This window comes from Crinia signifera, chromosome 8, assembly GCF_055691185.1.
Source record: "Crinia signifera chromosome 8, ASM5569118v1, whole genome shotgun sequence".
Lineage (NCBI taxonomy): Eukaryota > Metazoa > Chordata > Amphibia > Anura > Myobatrachidae > Crinia > Crinia signifera.
The window spans coordinates 149,702,386-149,718,778 of record NC_139224.1 but is presented as its reverse complement, the minus strand read 5'-3'; the positions used below and the strand labels follow the sequence as shown (position 1 = coordinate 149,718,778).

At 45.8% G+C, this 16,393-nt stretch overlaps 1 protein-coding gene across 7 annotated transcripts in view; it reads right to left on the bottom strand.

The window, feature by feature from the left end:
• ELAVL4 (ELAV like RNA binding protein 4) overlaps positions 1–16,393 on the bottom strand; it is a 99,739-nt gene that overhangs the window by 36,006 nt on the left and 47,340 nt on the right. For all 7 annotated transcript variants that reach the window (XM_083157373.1, XM_083157369.1, XM_083157374.1 and 4 more), the window contains exon 2: positions 12,917–13,157. In XM_083157373.1, coding sequence (XP_083013499.1) covers positions 12,917–13,157 — 241 coding nt within the window. The remainder of the gene's footprint in view (positions 1–12,916; positions 13,158–16,393) is intronic.

Below are 16,393 nucleotides of genomic sequence, written 5' to 3'. Positions count from 1 at the left end.
CGCACAAAAATTGTAATTTCCTTACAAAGTTGCACAGCCAAAATCTTTTGTCGCACACATGCTTCATAAAATTAGAGGGAACATTGGTGGTAACCCTACACTTTCCCCAGTTTATGTCATGGTACAGCCCACCACATGCTCTCAATCACACAAGCAGACAAGGAGCCTCTTATCCACAAGATTGGTCACTCCCTTCCCCCTCCCCCGCTAATATCTGCTGGGATCAGCAAGTGTGTATGGGGCTTAACGCTGGCTAATTGCACATACGTAGCTTTATAGTATGGGCCTGTGGGCTATGAGAGCGCTGGATATACCTGCTTGTGTTGTGGGCGTGTTCACGGAAACGACCTGATTGCGAATTCACACAGCAGCTGATTATCGATGAACTGCGCATGCACATTGGGGGGGGGGGGGGGGGGGTGGCAATGCGCTACTTTTTTTTAATATGCAACCATTCACAAGGTGATTGACAGGAAGTAGGAGTCTGCGGGTGGAATCCGGCCGTTAACTGGCTGTGCCCGCTAATCGCTGGGAGTGTCAGGGAAAAAGCAGGCGTGTTCAAGAGTTTTAGGGGAGGGTGTGTGAGGTCAGGCCGGATATGCCTGTTTTCATCGCAGCCACTGAGTCTCTGGCTACTCTGAGCCTGCGATGACTGACGTCCAGTGTAGAAATAATTGGATGGTGAGCTTCCAACTAACGGTTTTGGACATTTTAGCACACATTCATTTGCACAGCGTACACATTCATTCCCAATATGGGATTTCACAATAGTGAGGCGGAGTCTACCTGAATCGGGGCCTTTGAATGGCTGCCCCCAGCAGTCGCATGCAGTCAGGGTAGGCAGGGAAGGCACAGCCTCACCTGTCATACTCCAGTAATTGGCATGGAATCAGGGTACGCAGGGGAAGCACAGCCTCACCTGTCATACTCCAGTATACCCCAGCAGTGGCATGCAGTCAGGGTAGGCACAGCCTCACCTATCATACTCCAGTATATCCCAGCAGTGGCATGCAGTCAGGGTAGGCAGGGGAGGCACAGCCTCACCTGTCATACTCCAGTATACACCAGCAATTGGCATGCAGTCAGGGTAGGCAGGGGAAGAACATCCTCACCTGTCATACTCCAGTATACCCCAGCAGTGGCATGCAGTCAGGGTAGGCAGGGGAAGCACAGCCTCACCTGTCATACTCCAGTATACCCCAGCAATTGGCATGCAGTCAGGGTAGGCAGGGGAAGAACATCCTCACCTGTCATACTCCAGTATACCCCAGCAGTGGCATGCAGTCAGGGTAGGCAGGGGAGGCCCAGCCTCACCTGTCATACTCCAGTATACCCCAGCAATTGGCATGCAGTCAGGGTAGGCACAGCCTCACCTTTCATAATCCAGTATACCCCAGAAGTGGCATGCAGTCAGGGTAGGCACAGCCTCACCTGTCATACTCCAGTATACCCCAGCAGTGGCATGCAGTCAGGGTAGGCAGGGTAGGCACAGCCTCACCTGTCATACTCCAGTATACCCCAGCAGTGGCATGCAGTCAGGGTAGGCAGGGGAGGCACAGCCTCACCTGTCATACTCCAGTATACCCCAGCAGTGGCATGCAGTCAGGGTAGGCAGGGGAAGCACAGCCTCACCTGTCATACTCCAGTATACCCCAGCAGTGGCATGCAGTCAGGGTAGGCACAGCCTCACCTGTTATACTCCAGTATACCCCAGCAGTGGCATGCAGTCAGGGTAGGCAGGGGAGGCACAGCCTCACCTGTCATACTCCAGTATACCCCAGCAGTGGCATGCAGTCAGGGTAGGCAGGGGAAGCACAGCCTCACCTGTCATACTCCAGTATACCCCAGCAGTGGCATGCAGTCAGGGTAGGCACAGCCTCACCTGTCATACTCCAGTATACCCCAGCAGTGGTATGCAGTCAGGGTAGGCAGGGGAGGCACAGCCTCACCTGTCATACTCCAGTATACCCCAGCAGTGGCATGCAGTCAGGGTAGGCAGGGGAAGCACAGCCTCACCTGTCATACTCCAGTATACCCCAGCAGTGGCATGCAGTCAGGGTAGGCAGGGGAGGCACAGCCTCACCTGTCATATTCCAGTATACCCCAGCAGTGGCATGCAGTCAGGGTAGGCAGGGGAAGCACAGCCTCACCTGTCATACTCCAGTATACCCCAGCAATTGACCTGATCAAACCTCACTGGTACCTATTACAGGACAGATGCAGTTACTCACTGATGACGATGAGACCTTAGCTGCATACTGTACACATACATCTCTCGGATATAATATACACATTTCCCCATGCACGCATATTCTGAGCAATGCACGCCTGATTTACTACCACCTCACCTGCACCAGGCCCTTTGTCTGCAGTATTGCGCCCATGCTGTAGTATACGTACAATAGCATGTGCTTACACATTATCCAGCCAAGAATATGGAACTATTTTTTAGCACAGAAAGGCTGCCACTTATTTATATACATCCATTTCTTCCCTGCTGCCTGCGAGTGCATCTTGCGGCAGGTACTGTACATGCAGACTGCTTATTAACCTAGATCAGACGTGACTTGCTTTCACTGTCTGTCAATTGAGCTGTTCACAATTTAAAGACTTTTCATCCTCCTGCCACCCCCGAGCCTTGGAGCAGCTCTCTGTCATGTGTGTTTGTGTGTGTCGGGGGTTTGGGGGAAGGGGGGGGGGGGGTTTAACAGCTGCCTTCCCTGCCTCCTCCTATGCAAATGATGCTGACTGGCACACATTGCATATTGCTTTATTCGCACTGAGCTGGCGTGGGCTCTCTCTCTATACGTGTATAGATTCCAATCCCCTGTGGAAAGCGGTTCATTACAAAAACATCAAATAGCTGCAGGTCACCTGCGAGATAATGATCCTGAGAAATGTAATCCAATACATTTCGAGGGGGCCGCAAAAAGCAGCAATTTCATTCGAATAGTTTCTCAGCTTTTCATGAACTATACCACATAATGTATCTATAAAAATAGAAAAGGATAACTACTCCTCACCTCTATGAGGTGAAGTGCCACCAGTGATCACACTGGAGGCCGCTAAAATATGCCATAACAGAAAGTGAAAGCATTTTTTGCAGGGACACTGATCTGTTTAAGCCTTGCTGGATCTGGAGAGAGGGAGCTGTGAAGACAGAGATTGGAGGTAGGAGCAGATAGGGACTGGGAGTGTGTGTGTGTGTGTGGGGGGGGGATTTAGAGTTTGTGTGCTAAAAACTGTCACAGCTCAAAGTGAAAGAAAAATGTGTCACAGCTCAAAGTGAAAGTACATTGCAGAATCCGTCATTTTGACGGGCTTATAACTAGTAGATAGGTAATAGGTTAATGCACCTCATATTGCGTACAGTACTGGCCTAGTCGTCTGGGGGCACTGAGGTCCAGAGTTTAAGTCCCACCAAATCCATGTATGTGTGGAGTTTACATGTCCTCACCATGTTTGCATGGGTTTTTTCTGGGTGCTAAAATTTCCTCCCACAATCCAAAAACATACTGGAAGGTTAATAAGCTCCTGCCAAAAAATGAACATGATGTCAGCGCCCCTCCCCCCTTTTCAGCAAGTTTTCACTGACATTTATTTCCAATCAATGGTCGCCGACCATCGAATAAATCACTATCTTCCCTTCGGCTGCATTCAACGGGGATGTGTTCTTGGACACATCCTCTTGCATGTTGTTGCGGGGATGCGGGCGGCGCTGGGCGAATATACGCTGCTTAGCGAGTGTGTCTGAATCACGCCCTTTATCTCTCACTGCTTCACCAATCTCCAAGGCTTAGTACATTTCCCATAAAGCTCTGTTATGTTATATCTAGTTTTACTACTTTTTGTACACCATGAGTTCCGGATTATGCTGGTGCTATATAATTAAACATTAATAAGTGTAATGTCTATAAATAAATACAGCCTTGTGACATAGACTACTGTAGGTATTATAATGAGTTGCCGTCACTATTGTAGATACATCTTACAGGGACAGTGTATGGTACAACCCGGTAAACCAAGTATTAGAACTCCTCCACATCGCCGTGGCCTCATTTAACCACCTACTTTCTGCTGAACCGGCAATAAAGTTTCTTTTTTCCATCCTGGCCTCTGTAGAGCTGCGATGGTTCAGGAGGGACCCGTTTTACAGTTAATTTAAAAAGCCAGAATTAATTACGTTGTGGAAATTAAAGTTATAATAAGATCACTTTACGGCTACATTGTCTCTTTTTTTTTTTCCTCCTTGCTCCATCTCTACGTGGTAACAAGACAATACAAGTATGAATCACATTTAATGACTCGTCCTATTTATACATTTGTAGTTATCCCTTGTATTAGTCTGAGCTTGTTTATGCAGTTCTTCCGTCGTCATGCTTAGCTCAATGCGTGTGATATCAGTAGATGGCTTTCGATTTGCAGTTTGGGAATTATAGGTGGTCAATTTATCATAAACTCACCATCGGGTATCCCCCTGGTCCACCCCGTTGGTTGACACACTTAAATACAAACTTAACTTAAACCTTACATAACTTAACCTAAAATAAAGACACGACACAAAGTGCTGGCGTTTAAAAAAAATGTCAAATTTATTTTGACAATTAAACTATTACTATGAATGGTGGCGGCACTAAAGAACGGTCACTATAGGAAAGGTGGGGTTAAAGATCACTATGCATACATACATCGCTGGATGACCACTCTCCCTGGTCAGCCACCAGGCCTGGTGGTGATGGCCATCCCCCGGACAGAAGCATGGCCCATGACAATCAATGTCGAGGGAGAGTGCACCCCACTACCTACACACACACAGAGTTCTTAAAGAATGACCGTTCTTTACCGCCGCCGAAGAGGAAGAGAAATAGGGAAGGGTGGGTGGGGCTTCTTGGACAGAGGGTAATCACTATAACTCGTGATCATTCCTACCCTGTCTAAACCCTCCCCCTGCTCTGATAGGCCTTGTGCCCATCCTTATTAACATAACATGTGACCAACAGCAGAGTGACCCCTGTGAGAACCCTCAGTGGTTTATGTTCACCTCAGGCTTAATCAGCATTCTGTGTTTCTATGGAAGAAAAACCCAAAAATCATCTGTTTTTGCTAGAGAAAGTCCTTCTCCCTATATAGCAGGCCTGGCCACTGGCATTGTCTATTGCTGAGGATCACTGACAATAGAAACAGATTAACAATTACATGTCTATAGACCAAGATGTCCAACCCTAAAGGGGCCTACACATGGGGTGATTTGAGGGCATTTTCTAAGCGATCTCATCAGATAGCTTAGAAAATGCCCTTACATTCTGTGTGTAGTAGGGATGGCCATCGTTGCCTTTGCCATTGATGGTTGCCATCGATGGCAAAAGTGCAACTGAGCATCGATAGTGTAGAAATACGCAATGGATGACCATCAATGTTTTTATGACTCAATGGTCATCCATTTTCATTGATTGATTGGTCTGTGGGCCAATCAAAATGTGGGGGCAAGGCTTCACAGGTGCCGGGGGCGGAGCTATGCTCAGTGTCCCGGCACCTTGGGGAAAAAGCAAAAACGAAACTATTCGTTTAAGCTTGACATCGATGGGGGGAAACCGTCTGGTTCTCCCCCATCGATGGCAAAACTATTCGACATCGGCCATAAACCATCGATGATTTCTAATCATTGATGGTCGATGGCCATCCCTAGTGTGTAGGAACTACAGCGATAGTAATGCGCGGTCCTGTGCGTCGCTAACGCCCGGCGATATTTATCCAGCATGCTGGGAAAATCTACTTAAATGCTGGTCAGGGCCAGTGATCTCAACGGAGAACACTGTCCCTGGCAGATCACTCAGAGGCACATCGCTGTGCGCTAAGTGATCTTGCTGAGCGATCTGAGCCATCTAGCATCACTCAGAACCTGCAGCAAATCTCCCAGTGTGTTGGCCTTTAAGGCCTTTGCTACTCCTTAAGCCACAGGGGAGAGTCATCTTCTGAAACCTAAACAGCGACACCCCAAACAGTGAACATACACTTCAATATTAATAGCCCTGCCTAGCCCTGGATCACTCCCCCTGTCTGTCCGCCACTGAGACATCGGGGCTATAATCTTGGCATTGCTGTCATGGATATGCATAATCGTGCTAAACAATGGCCGCCCAAACAACAGATTAGAATGATGTAAAATCCTTTTTTGAAGGGATATTATATAGTTTGGTGATGGCGGTGCGCCACTTGGGGTTAATGTAGGGGTGTGGGAAGGGAATGGGTGCAGACAGTGGGAGATGCAAGGATATTTGGAGGCTACCTGTCTGCAGCTAATTATCAGTAGTGTGGAAAGATGCACTAGAACATGTCCATAACAGTAAATGATCAAAGAGATAATCTCCCTTATTCTGGTTGGCACGCTCCCCTGTGTGTTCGTGGCGTCTGGTGGACTCGCAAGGCTGCGACATTCTCAGTTTTGCGAGTAAACCACAATAAGGTCCAATATCTAGAAGCTAATGGTTAGCAGTACCAAAAGGTAGTTTGTAGAGACTGCCACATGGGGGTCTATGTACGGTACAAAGCCTTGGAGAAAGATAAAGTGGGTGGAGATAAACTACCAACCGATCAGCTCCTGACATTTTTCAAACACACCTGTAACATGGCAGTTAGGAGTTGATTGGTTGGTACTTTATCTCTCTGAAAAGCTTAGTACATATGGCCTTATTCTGGTTCATGCCTTCTGGCAAATTCCTTCCTAGATGGACAAAACCATGTGCACTGCAGGTTGGGTAGATGTTACTTGTGCAGAGATAGTTAGATTTGGGTGGGGATTTACTTCAAAGTGAGATCTATATTGCATTGTAAAAAAAACAGTCCGTATTTTCCCTGCACAGAAACAAAATAACTCACCCAAATTGAATTCTCTCTGCACATGTTACTTCTGCCCCCCTGCAGTGCACATGGTTTTGTCCATGCCAGAAGGAGTGAACCAGAATAAGGCCCATAGACCCTGTAATTTCTATCAGGCTCCCAGCACAGTGGGTGCACCATAGTCCGTCAGTACAGGACAGCAGGTGACAGCTCCTCTGTCCGGGGCAGCCAACCCTGTGTTACAGGCGCATCTGCCTAGCCCCTGCAATGCTGAAATACTCATGGCCTTAACTCCAGGAACACTTGTAACGTCAATATCTCCCCAGAAGTCTACAACCAGAGATCCTAGGCAACGATCCAGATAAAAATCTGTTATTTTCCTGAAGTGCATCATTTCCAACAGGGCTGGTGTGAAACATAGCCCCAATTAGATGTGCAAGCTTCCAGCAAGATACAGAAGCACTTCATTTAGCAGAAAAAAAACAGGGTGTTTACTATGCAATGAGTCTATTTCCATATTATGCTCATAAACCCATCGCTTGACCTGGGTTTGCTCGCTCGCCCTCATTGCTTTCGTATATGACAAATGATTGTGTCCTCCAGCTGCATGACCACAGTCTCCTTGCCCTCCTATATCCTGGGTCTGGATGAGTTCACCAAGCCACTGCTCATAGACATCAAGAGGACTCAGTTGTGACTTTGCAACATCTAGTTGAGAATTGGCAGATCAATGGAGCCAACCACCTTTGGTCCAGGTATTGTAGTTCAATAGGCTGGGAGGAGGGATAGGGAAAGGACTTAACCAAGGGGGTCTGTATCAAACCTTCAAGAGAGATAAAGTGGAGGTTACTTATAGCAACCAATCAAATTCTAACATATCTGTGCTAGATAAATGATACGGGCAACTTCTTCACTTTATGTCTCAGGAGGAGTTTGATACATTTCCCCTCCATGTTCTTCTAACAGGAGGCCTAAAAGTCAGGAACCGGACTATGGGTCAATGTGAAATAGGTCAACAATCAATTGTTCAACCACTGTTGGTCGATATGCACTAGGTTGGCATGGACAATATATAGCGACGCAAGAAAAAGGTCAACATTTTCCTTGTGTCGACATTGTGCATGTCAACATTTTAGGCGCAACCTAGACACCGTGGACCTAATTACTGTCATCCCTATGAACCGCACCCCAACACTGTAGAACATCCTTTTTATCATGCTTTATTGATAAATAGGCCCCTAAATTCCTGGTATGCGGTCATTAGGTTGACAGTGTCTAGGTCGACCACTATTGGTCGGCAGCCAAAATGTCATCACGGTCGACATGCCTGAGGTCAACAAAGTCAAAAGATCGACATGGGAAAGGTTCAACATGATTTTTTCTTAAACTTGTCCATACTTAACCATCCCAGTCGGCAAAGAAGGAGAATATACCAGTGTGCCCGAAGCATGGCGAGTTCAGCGAGCCATGCGAGGGGACACGGTACACTTATGCGGTGTTCATGATGACCTATGTTGACACAGGCACAAAAAACAAGAATAACTCATGTCGGCCTTTCCCACGTTGACCCTTTTCATGACGATCGTTTGCTTTTGTCGACCTTTTGACCACGTCGATCGAATGCATGTTGACCCATTTCATGTTTTGACTGTGGACCAATAGCGATTGACCTTTTGACTGTCGACCTAATGACCCATACCTTAAATTAGGGGAGGCGTGTTTAAAAAATGTATATATTTTATTGCCTCACTACAGTACAGTATACACCAGCTGTTGTTATCAAAGAAACATGGATTTATTTAATTCAACACCCTTTTTTACTGGCCTAAAACGTTAAATAGATCTATTTTTTCACCCACTTTTCTCTAGCTCGTCTGAGGCTCAACAGACAATTTTAAGATCTCTGAAGGTGCTGGGTGCCTCCTATTTTGCAGGTTATGGACCCGGTTTATATAAAGAGAGCAGCGCTGGGAAACGCGGCCATGAAAGACTGTCTTGCTTGCAAAAGCTTTCTGTAGAACTTACTTCCTTTAGGGATTTTACAGATGGATGCTTTTCTCTGTGCCTGTGCTCATTCGATCTGAGGTCTGTTCATTTGCATCAAAATGCAGCTAGAACACACCGCCTAATAGGGAACAATTGGGGAGATTTACAGAAAAAAAAAAAAAAGATCCACAGTTAAACTGAAGTTGCCCGCAGCGACCTATCAGTTTGCGGCTGTCATTATTGCGAGACAGGTCAGAAAGTGAAAACAAAGACGTGATTGGTCGCTATGGGCAGCAACACGAATTCCCTATGAGCTAGTTTTCATAAACGTCTCCCATTGTTCCCTATGGAGATAAGCTGGTCTATACACAGCGGTTCTTAATGTTGATGTAGAGTGGCTGCATTCTCTTTTTTCATTGATCCATCCCTCGGTATTGGCAATCCAAGCTGCTTTGTAAAGACCAGCTTATCGCTATAGGGAACAATGTTCCATTATTTCGAGGTCAGCATTTTGATGCAACTGAGCGCAAACTGATGGAACACAGATGCAAACAAAGCACCTTATCCGCCATATCTTATGAATGCCATATTTTTATATTTGTGCACACATGGCATATACTGTAGGTAATTGGCGTGTAATTATTTTGTCACCTGATTCATTGTGCTACTAGGAATAAAAAGACGGTTTCAGAGCTAGAAGCAAAAAAAAAAAAGTACTTGTACAGATCACGTTGCAATGCAAGGGGAACAAAAATGTTTATTGTTTTTGCATGCAGGGTAAATACTGGCTGCATTTGCATGTAGCCCATAAATGCTGGACAGCTTTAAGGCCCCCATATACTACCTCGATACGGGCCAATTTCACCTGTCGTCCCAAATCGGATGCGTGTGATGTCCCCTCAGGTCCGATGCACATCAGACCTGAGTTGGAGGTCAGACCGGCATGCAGGCCCGACCTTCCTCCTGGCATCGGGGAACAAGTTAAAGGACCACATGTGATGGATCCAGGGGCGTAACTAACTATTTAGCGTCCCCCGCCGCACGTTTATTCGGCACCCCCCCCCCACACACACACACCTAACCTGCCCCCCCCTTCTTACCCGCGGTCTGCGTCTCGCCCGGCTCTCTGTCGGGACCTTCCTGACGTCACGGTCCCGGCCGGCTCCTTCTGCTACAATGAAAACGGACTCTTAGAAAATGGCTGCCCCCATACTGCAGACAGAAATCTGTCTGCAGTATGTGGGCAGCCATTTTCTAATTGTCAGTTTTCATTGCAGCAGGAGCCGGCTGGGACTGTGACGTCAGGAAGGTCCCGACAGAGAGCCGGGCGAGACGCAGACCGCGGGTAACTATAGCCCCGCAGCCCCCCGGCGGCGCCCCCAATTTCTCTGCGCCCCCCCGCCACCACGGGGGCTGCAGAGCTATAGTTACGCCACTGGATGGATCGCATGCGACCCTGCTGCCTGGGAAGGTCCTGGCCGGCTCACGAGTGTTTGGCTGAACAGATTTAGTTTTACACTGCAATTTAGGTTTGAACTTGGACATTTTACAGTGTTATTTTTGGTATGGAGACGAGGGTGTGAATTTGTGCCCACTAGGCCATGCCTCCTAATGTACTGTTTTGGAGGCATGATTGCCATTTCATTTTATACTGCAGTGCCGGATTAACCACTGGGTGACAGGGGGGCCCCCACTCCGGCACTGCTACGGAGCTGCACGGATCCCTCCTGCCCGAATCCCAGATGCCTGGCCCAGGTAGTACCTGCCTCCATCTGCCGGGGGGTGGATACAGAATGAACTGTCTCGTCATGATCTGGACAAAATGTGCAAACATTTTTTTACCAAGATGCAAAGATTCTTTCTTTTTTCACCAAAAACAACATTTCATTTGCTAATGGTTTCCAATGTCCACAATACCGGCCATTTTGGGAAGGACCACATCCTATTTCTAGCAGGCCATTGGGCCTATTGGCAGGAACCTGTACGTTTGTTTTTATACGAATAATAAATTCTGACTTGGCCCATTTGCTCTGAGAACACACTTACATCACAAGTAAATCTAACCAAACATGTAAAGTAATTTGAGATGGAATATGTTACATTCAGTCCTGCAGGGAAGCAAGTATCTCTGCACACCTCATAACCCGGGTATTTGTGTGGGATTCTACTCAGAAAGCCAGCTATGCAAAACCAAAGCGGATTCACCGTAAGGATGAAGATGGCATAGAAATTCAAATTTGGGGTTTTTAAAGTTATTTCTACATTAAATATATACTTCTTTGAAATACAGTAGATCTGTATACAGAAATAGGCAAACCTCTTCAGAAATTACATTGTATAAAGGGATAGATCAGTATTTCCCAAATCCAGTCCTTATACACCCAAACCAGTTCACGTGTTCTGGATTTATTTGAGTAAAAAAAGGGGGTTTACTTATATAAATGGGGAAAACTCTCTCTGGCGTCTTCACAACCGGAAGGACTTTTCACAGCCACACTCAATTAAACAAAAGTGTTACAATGTAGTAAAGGGGTGTACAAACGGTGTGATTACCTTGCAATTCAATCCAGATCAAATTGGGATCGAATCGCAAGGAAATGCAAACACATTTGGTTTGGACTATATAGTACAGATCTGTACTATATAGTCTTGCCTGCACAGTCTATTTTTCTATTCGTTTTAATGCTGCGGGGCCGTGCATCGGGATCAAATTGAAACAGTGGCGTAAATTTGTCCCAGTTGCCTGGAGGCAAGATAAATATTAGTGCCCCCCTCAATCAGTAAGGTGTCTGTCTCCAATAAGACAGGTCCTGGGGTGACACTTGCCAAAATGATGTTAGGAGGGCGAGTCAGCCACAAAAGCGATATCAACAGCTTTCAATTACCTGATTCAAACTCGCAGGAGAGGAGAGGGGCCCCCTTGGGAGCAGGAGAGCAGCAGCAGATGACTCCATTGCCTCCCAGAGTTACACCTCTGAATTAAAATTGAATGCATTCGATTTTGATTCAATTTTGCTTATATAAGCAAAATCGAATAGAAAAATAGACTACATCGAACCGTGTGTAGGGGGCATTAGAGACTTTGTTGGTAACCTATTCTGCATCACTTACCGCCATCCCTATGAACCTCTATGGCTTTGTCAGCCTAAGTCTACTTAACAAGCATCCCAAAGCCTGGATTTCACATATCAGGGTCACTAACTTACTCCATGTCAAACATGAGTGGACATTAGCGGGTGAAAGCTTCTAAAAGTAAAAAAAGTAGTTTTGATGTAGCAACCAATCAGAGTCTGACTATAATTTTCTAGCATGCAATAGAAAAAAGCTAGCTATAATCTGATTGGTTGCTATAGACTGTAGAAGCTCCAGTTCACATTGTGCTAAGCAGAAACCCTATTCACACTGTGCCACCGTGCAAACCCCCCCCCATGTTGGTGATGTAGCCTTGATTGGGGGGGGGGGGGGGGCTTACAGCACTGCAGGCACTGAAACCTGAAAACATGAGCTGTTTAGGTCAATAAGGACTTGATTTGGGGAACACATGTTAGCTGGACATGCCCCCTTGCTGCTAACAGGACCGCTGCCATCGCCAGGTCTGTTACTGAAAATAGTCTCAGGCAAAATGGCCGCTGCCCGCTGCCTCACAGCAGACAGTTATTAAGGATGCAAGAGGAGGCCGTTGCCTCCTCTACCATCCTCAATAACTGTCTGCTGTGAGGGAGGGTGCAGCCATTTTGTGAGGGGCATTTATAATGGCAACAGGAAGAGCACCGGGACCATCACCGAAGACAGGAAGCTCTGCTGGTCCCGGCGGTCCAGCAGCGGAGCAGTAACAGTCCTGGTGATGGTGGCGGTCCTGGTAGTGAAGCAGCAATAGCCCCGCAGACCTCCGGCACCCAAACTTACCAAGCATCTCCAAGCCACCGCGGAGTCTGCTGAGCTATTGTTACGCCAGTGCAATACATTTGAGATTGATGCACATCACCACCATATTGCTAAATGAACCGTACTGTATATGACAGTCTCATTGTATTTTCCTGCTCTAGATACTGTATATAGATGAAACATAAGTGAGCAAACTGTATACATGTACCTGTGATTTTATCCCGCACCAGTTTGCAGGACTCTATCTCCCCAATGCTGCCAAACAGACTCCTGAACTCTTCCTGCGTCATGTTTTGCGGCAAATAGTTAACTATGAGGTTAGTTTTGCTGTCATCTGTGGCTGCCCCTGTCTGCATCGGGGAAGGGCAGTTTCTACTGTTACTGGATGGTCCATTGCTCGTATTGGAAGTTGGGCCATTCGACACCTGAGGTTCCATGGTGCTAATTATCTGCAAAGCAAAATACAAAAGGTTAAGGATTAAACAGAAAATAGCAGTTGCCTTAGACAATTCATTTGGGAGACAAACTATTCAATTACATATTCAGAGTAAAACATACATAAAAAGTAATTGACACTTAAAGGACCATAAAAGTATAATAGATAATAATACATAACGTACTGTTTAGTGTCACATATTTATCACAATTATCATTTTTAATGCAGATGTGATAAATATTATTTACCACATACGATTCGCGTCATGAAATGTAATATTTTCATGTTCATTTACCATCGTTCCAATAAGATCCCATCCCGGCAAAGAACTGGAAGCAGTGTGAATGCTATCACACTGCTTTCTGGTACAGGCCCGCCATAGTCAATGCCCATACAAGGCTGTCAGCCAGCACATGTGTCACCGGGGCCCGAATGGGAGGGATTTAGAGGATCTCTCCCCCCAAAAATTGCAATATTATATATTTTCACATAAGCTACTATACGTTAATGTCATCCAAAGATGACGTTGACCTATTTGGGCCGATCTTCAGAATGGCTTGGTATATACAGCAGCAAAGTAGCCTCCATATTTGTGGGGGCCATGGAAAATATTAGAGATATCTTCTGATAACCCTCCATAGTATATCTTGGAAAACCTTAATATTTGTGTGTACCACCGCCCCCCCCCCCCCCCCCCCCATATTTCAACTGCATCCGCTGTACAGTATTATAGAAACTACTTAAAAACAATCTACTAGACAGTAACTTTTCCAAATGAATTCATTCCATGTGCATGAGGCCCTTTCTGGTTATTAAGTCAACAGAGTTATTGGCTCACTTGCTTAAAGTGCTGATTTAGCCAATCAAAAGGAGAAAAGCTCCAGGGGATCCGCCCATGGACACGTTTAGTCTTGTACCAATGGACACGTTTAGTCTTGTGGCCAATGCAAAGTAATTAATGCATACACTTTACACTGTTGATACAGTACTTTCCCAGTATTAGAAATGTAGGGGCCAATTTAGTGGTGCATGCCAGGTGGCCACAATTAGACATAGAATTCCTATGTTTATCTGTATGTAGAATTATATGCAACTATGCGTTTGCATTGACTGGACCAGTGGCGTAAATATAGATTTTGCTATAAATCAAGCAGCAGCTGGGGCTGCCTTACAGTAGTTACGCCACTGGTCTGGACCCATATGCTTGTTTTGTAGTTATGAGTAAACAAATTACTTTCCAGGGGTTATTCTTGTTTGTTCGGATCCTCCGCATGCAGGTCCAATGTTGTGGTTGTGCGCATGTGCATTTCTGCACATGTGCATGCGACTGGTAACATGTGACTGCGAGCGGGGGACGTGGGCCAGGGGATCCGCCCATGGACACGTTTAGTTTTTCATGGGCGTTCCCATGAAAATGCTGGGTGTTACCATGGAAATCACTCAGTGACACGGGGGGGGGGGGGGGGCGGGAAGCTGACATTACCGGGTGTCAGCTGCCCGCCCAGTTTCTGTGGAGTGTGCATGCAAATCTAAGTGACCTGAGTGTTACTTAGATATGCGTGCTCATTCCGCATCATTCAATGATGTGGGTGTTTCCCATGGGCTGCGAATGGATGTTTATGTTAAACATCCATACGCAGCCGTGTGGGCAAACCGGCAAGTGGGCAAGGGTGGGAGGGAGGGTGGGCGAACCAGCAAGTGGCGTCTGAGGGACTTGCAAGGCTGCGAATTCACAGCCTTGCAAGTCAACCAGAATAAGGGCCTCCATGTATACACAACTTGACTTTGATCAGAATTCCATCCACCTATATATATATATATATATATATATATAATATTTAGACATATTAAAAATAATAATGTAGTAGGACCTACCATTGTGATCTATAACTACTCCTTATAATTCTACCTATTGCAGGGTTGCCGACTTTGAAAAAGTCCGGAGAGGAATCTTGCATTACTCGTTTTGGGGGCGGGGCTTAACTGTGACGTCATTAAGCCCCGCCCCATTACAAGAAATAGCCGCAATAACAGTTATCCGTGGAGGGGGCGGGGCTAAAACGTCACAATTGTGCCGTTTTAGCTTCGCCCCCTCCCCTGAGACCCGCGGATTGCGGCATATAAATGCCGCGATCGGGGGGCTCAGTGGGGGTCCCCCTGTTTCCGGGAGGGTTATATAATATCAATTCTGCCGCAACTCACTATTTGCATGTGATGTGATGAAGTTTATTTAATGCTATTTGCATTGTGATATTTAAATATACTGCATGCGTTTAACACCTGGTACCAGGTTTGAACCTGGCATGTGTTCTGCCCAAGCGTACATTAGTGGGGGTGGATGGTAGAGGACCTAGAGGATGCCTCTCCAAAAAAATATATGGTGGAGTATCGGCTAATTTATTTGCATTTATAGCATTATAACTTATTAATCTGTAACAAAGGCAAGTGATTTGCAAATTCTTTCCTTCCCTCCCTTTCAAGGCCTAGCCAGAAGAATGAGATAGAGAACGGTAAACTAGACAGAAATACTAATTCTATGCTACAAGTACTACATTTTTTAGTAGATATATTTTATGTTTTGATGTCCTTGACAATCTGTGATAAACAGAAATGGGTAAATCCGAATATGCAAACGAGTGCAATTGAAAATACAAATTCTAGTTATCTTTTAGGCATTTGGAATTATGCCAGAAAAAGAATAATAAGGTCAAATTATGTAAGAAGCAACACGAGGTTGACTAAACGGTGAAAGACAGGGGACAATGAATTACCTGGCTGTTCTGCCTTGTTTGCAAACACCGCTTGAGTGACATTTGCTTTATTTAACGTGATATAGGGACATGTTTATTTCAGCTGCCACGTTGATGTGTTTTTAAATATAGTTTTGGGCATTTTTTGCACCACAATGTGTTAATACCCCCATGGAGGGAATAATTAACGAATAAGTGCATGCTGTACAGCAAATATAGCAATAAGATGCTTATTTACCTGTCAAAGGCATTCAATTAGAAATCCTATAGAGATGATATATATCAATATTTCTGCTGAAGCCGATAGTTTTACAGAAGAAGATTGTATTTTAGATGAGAAGTGTAAAGGTTTAATGTAATGAAATACATGTCTCACTTTGAATCTTATTAGGTTTCTTCGTCTCTACACGTTTGGGTGAACTTGGACTCTGTGGAGGCATCTCCTGCGAGTGGAGAAGGGGGTCTCACCCAACAACGGCCTTACTATTAGGGTGGCCAA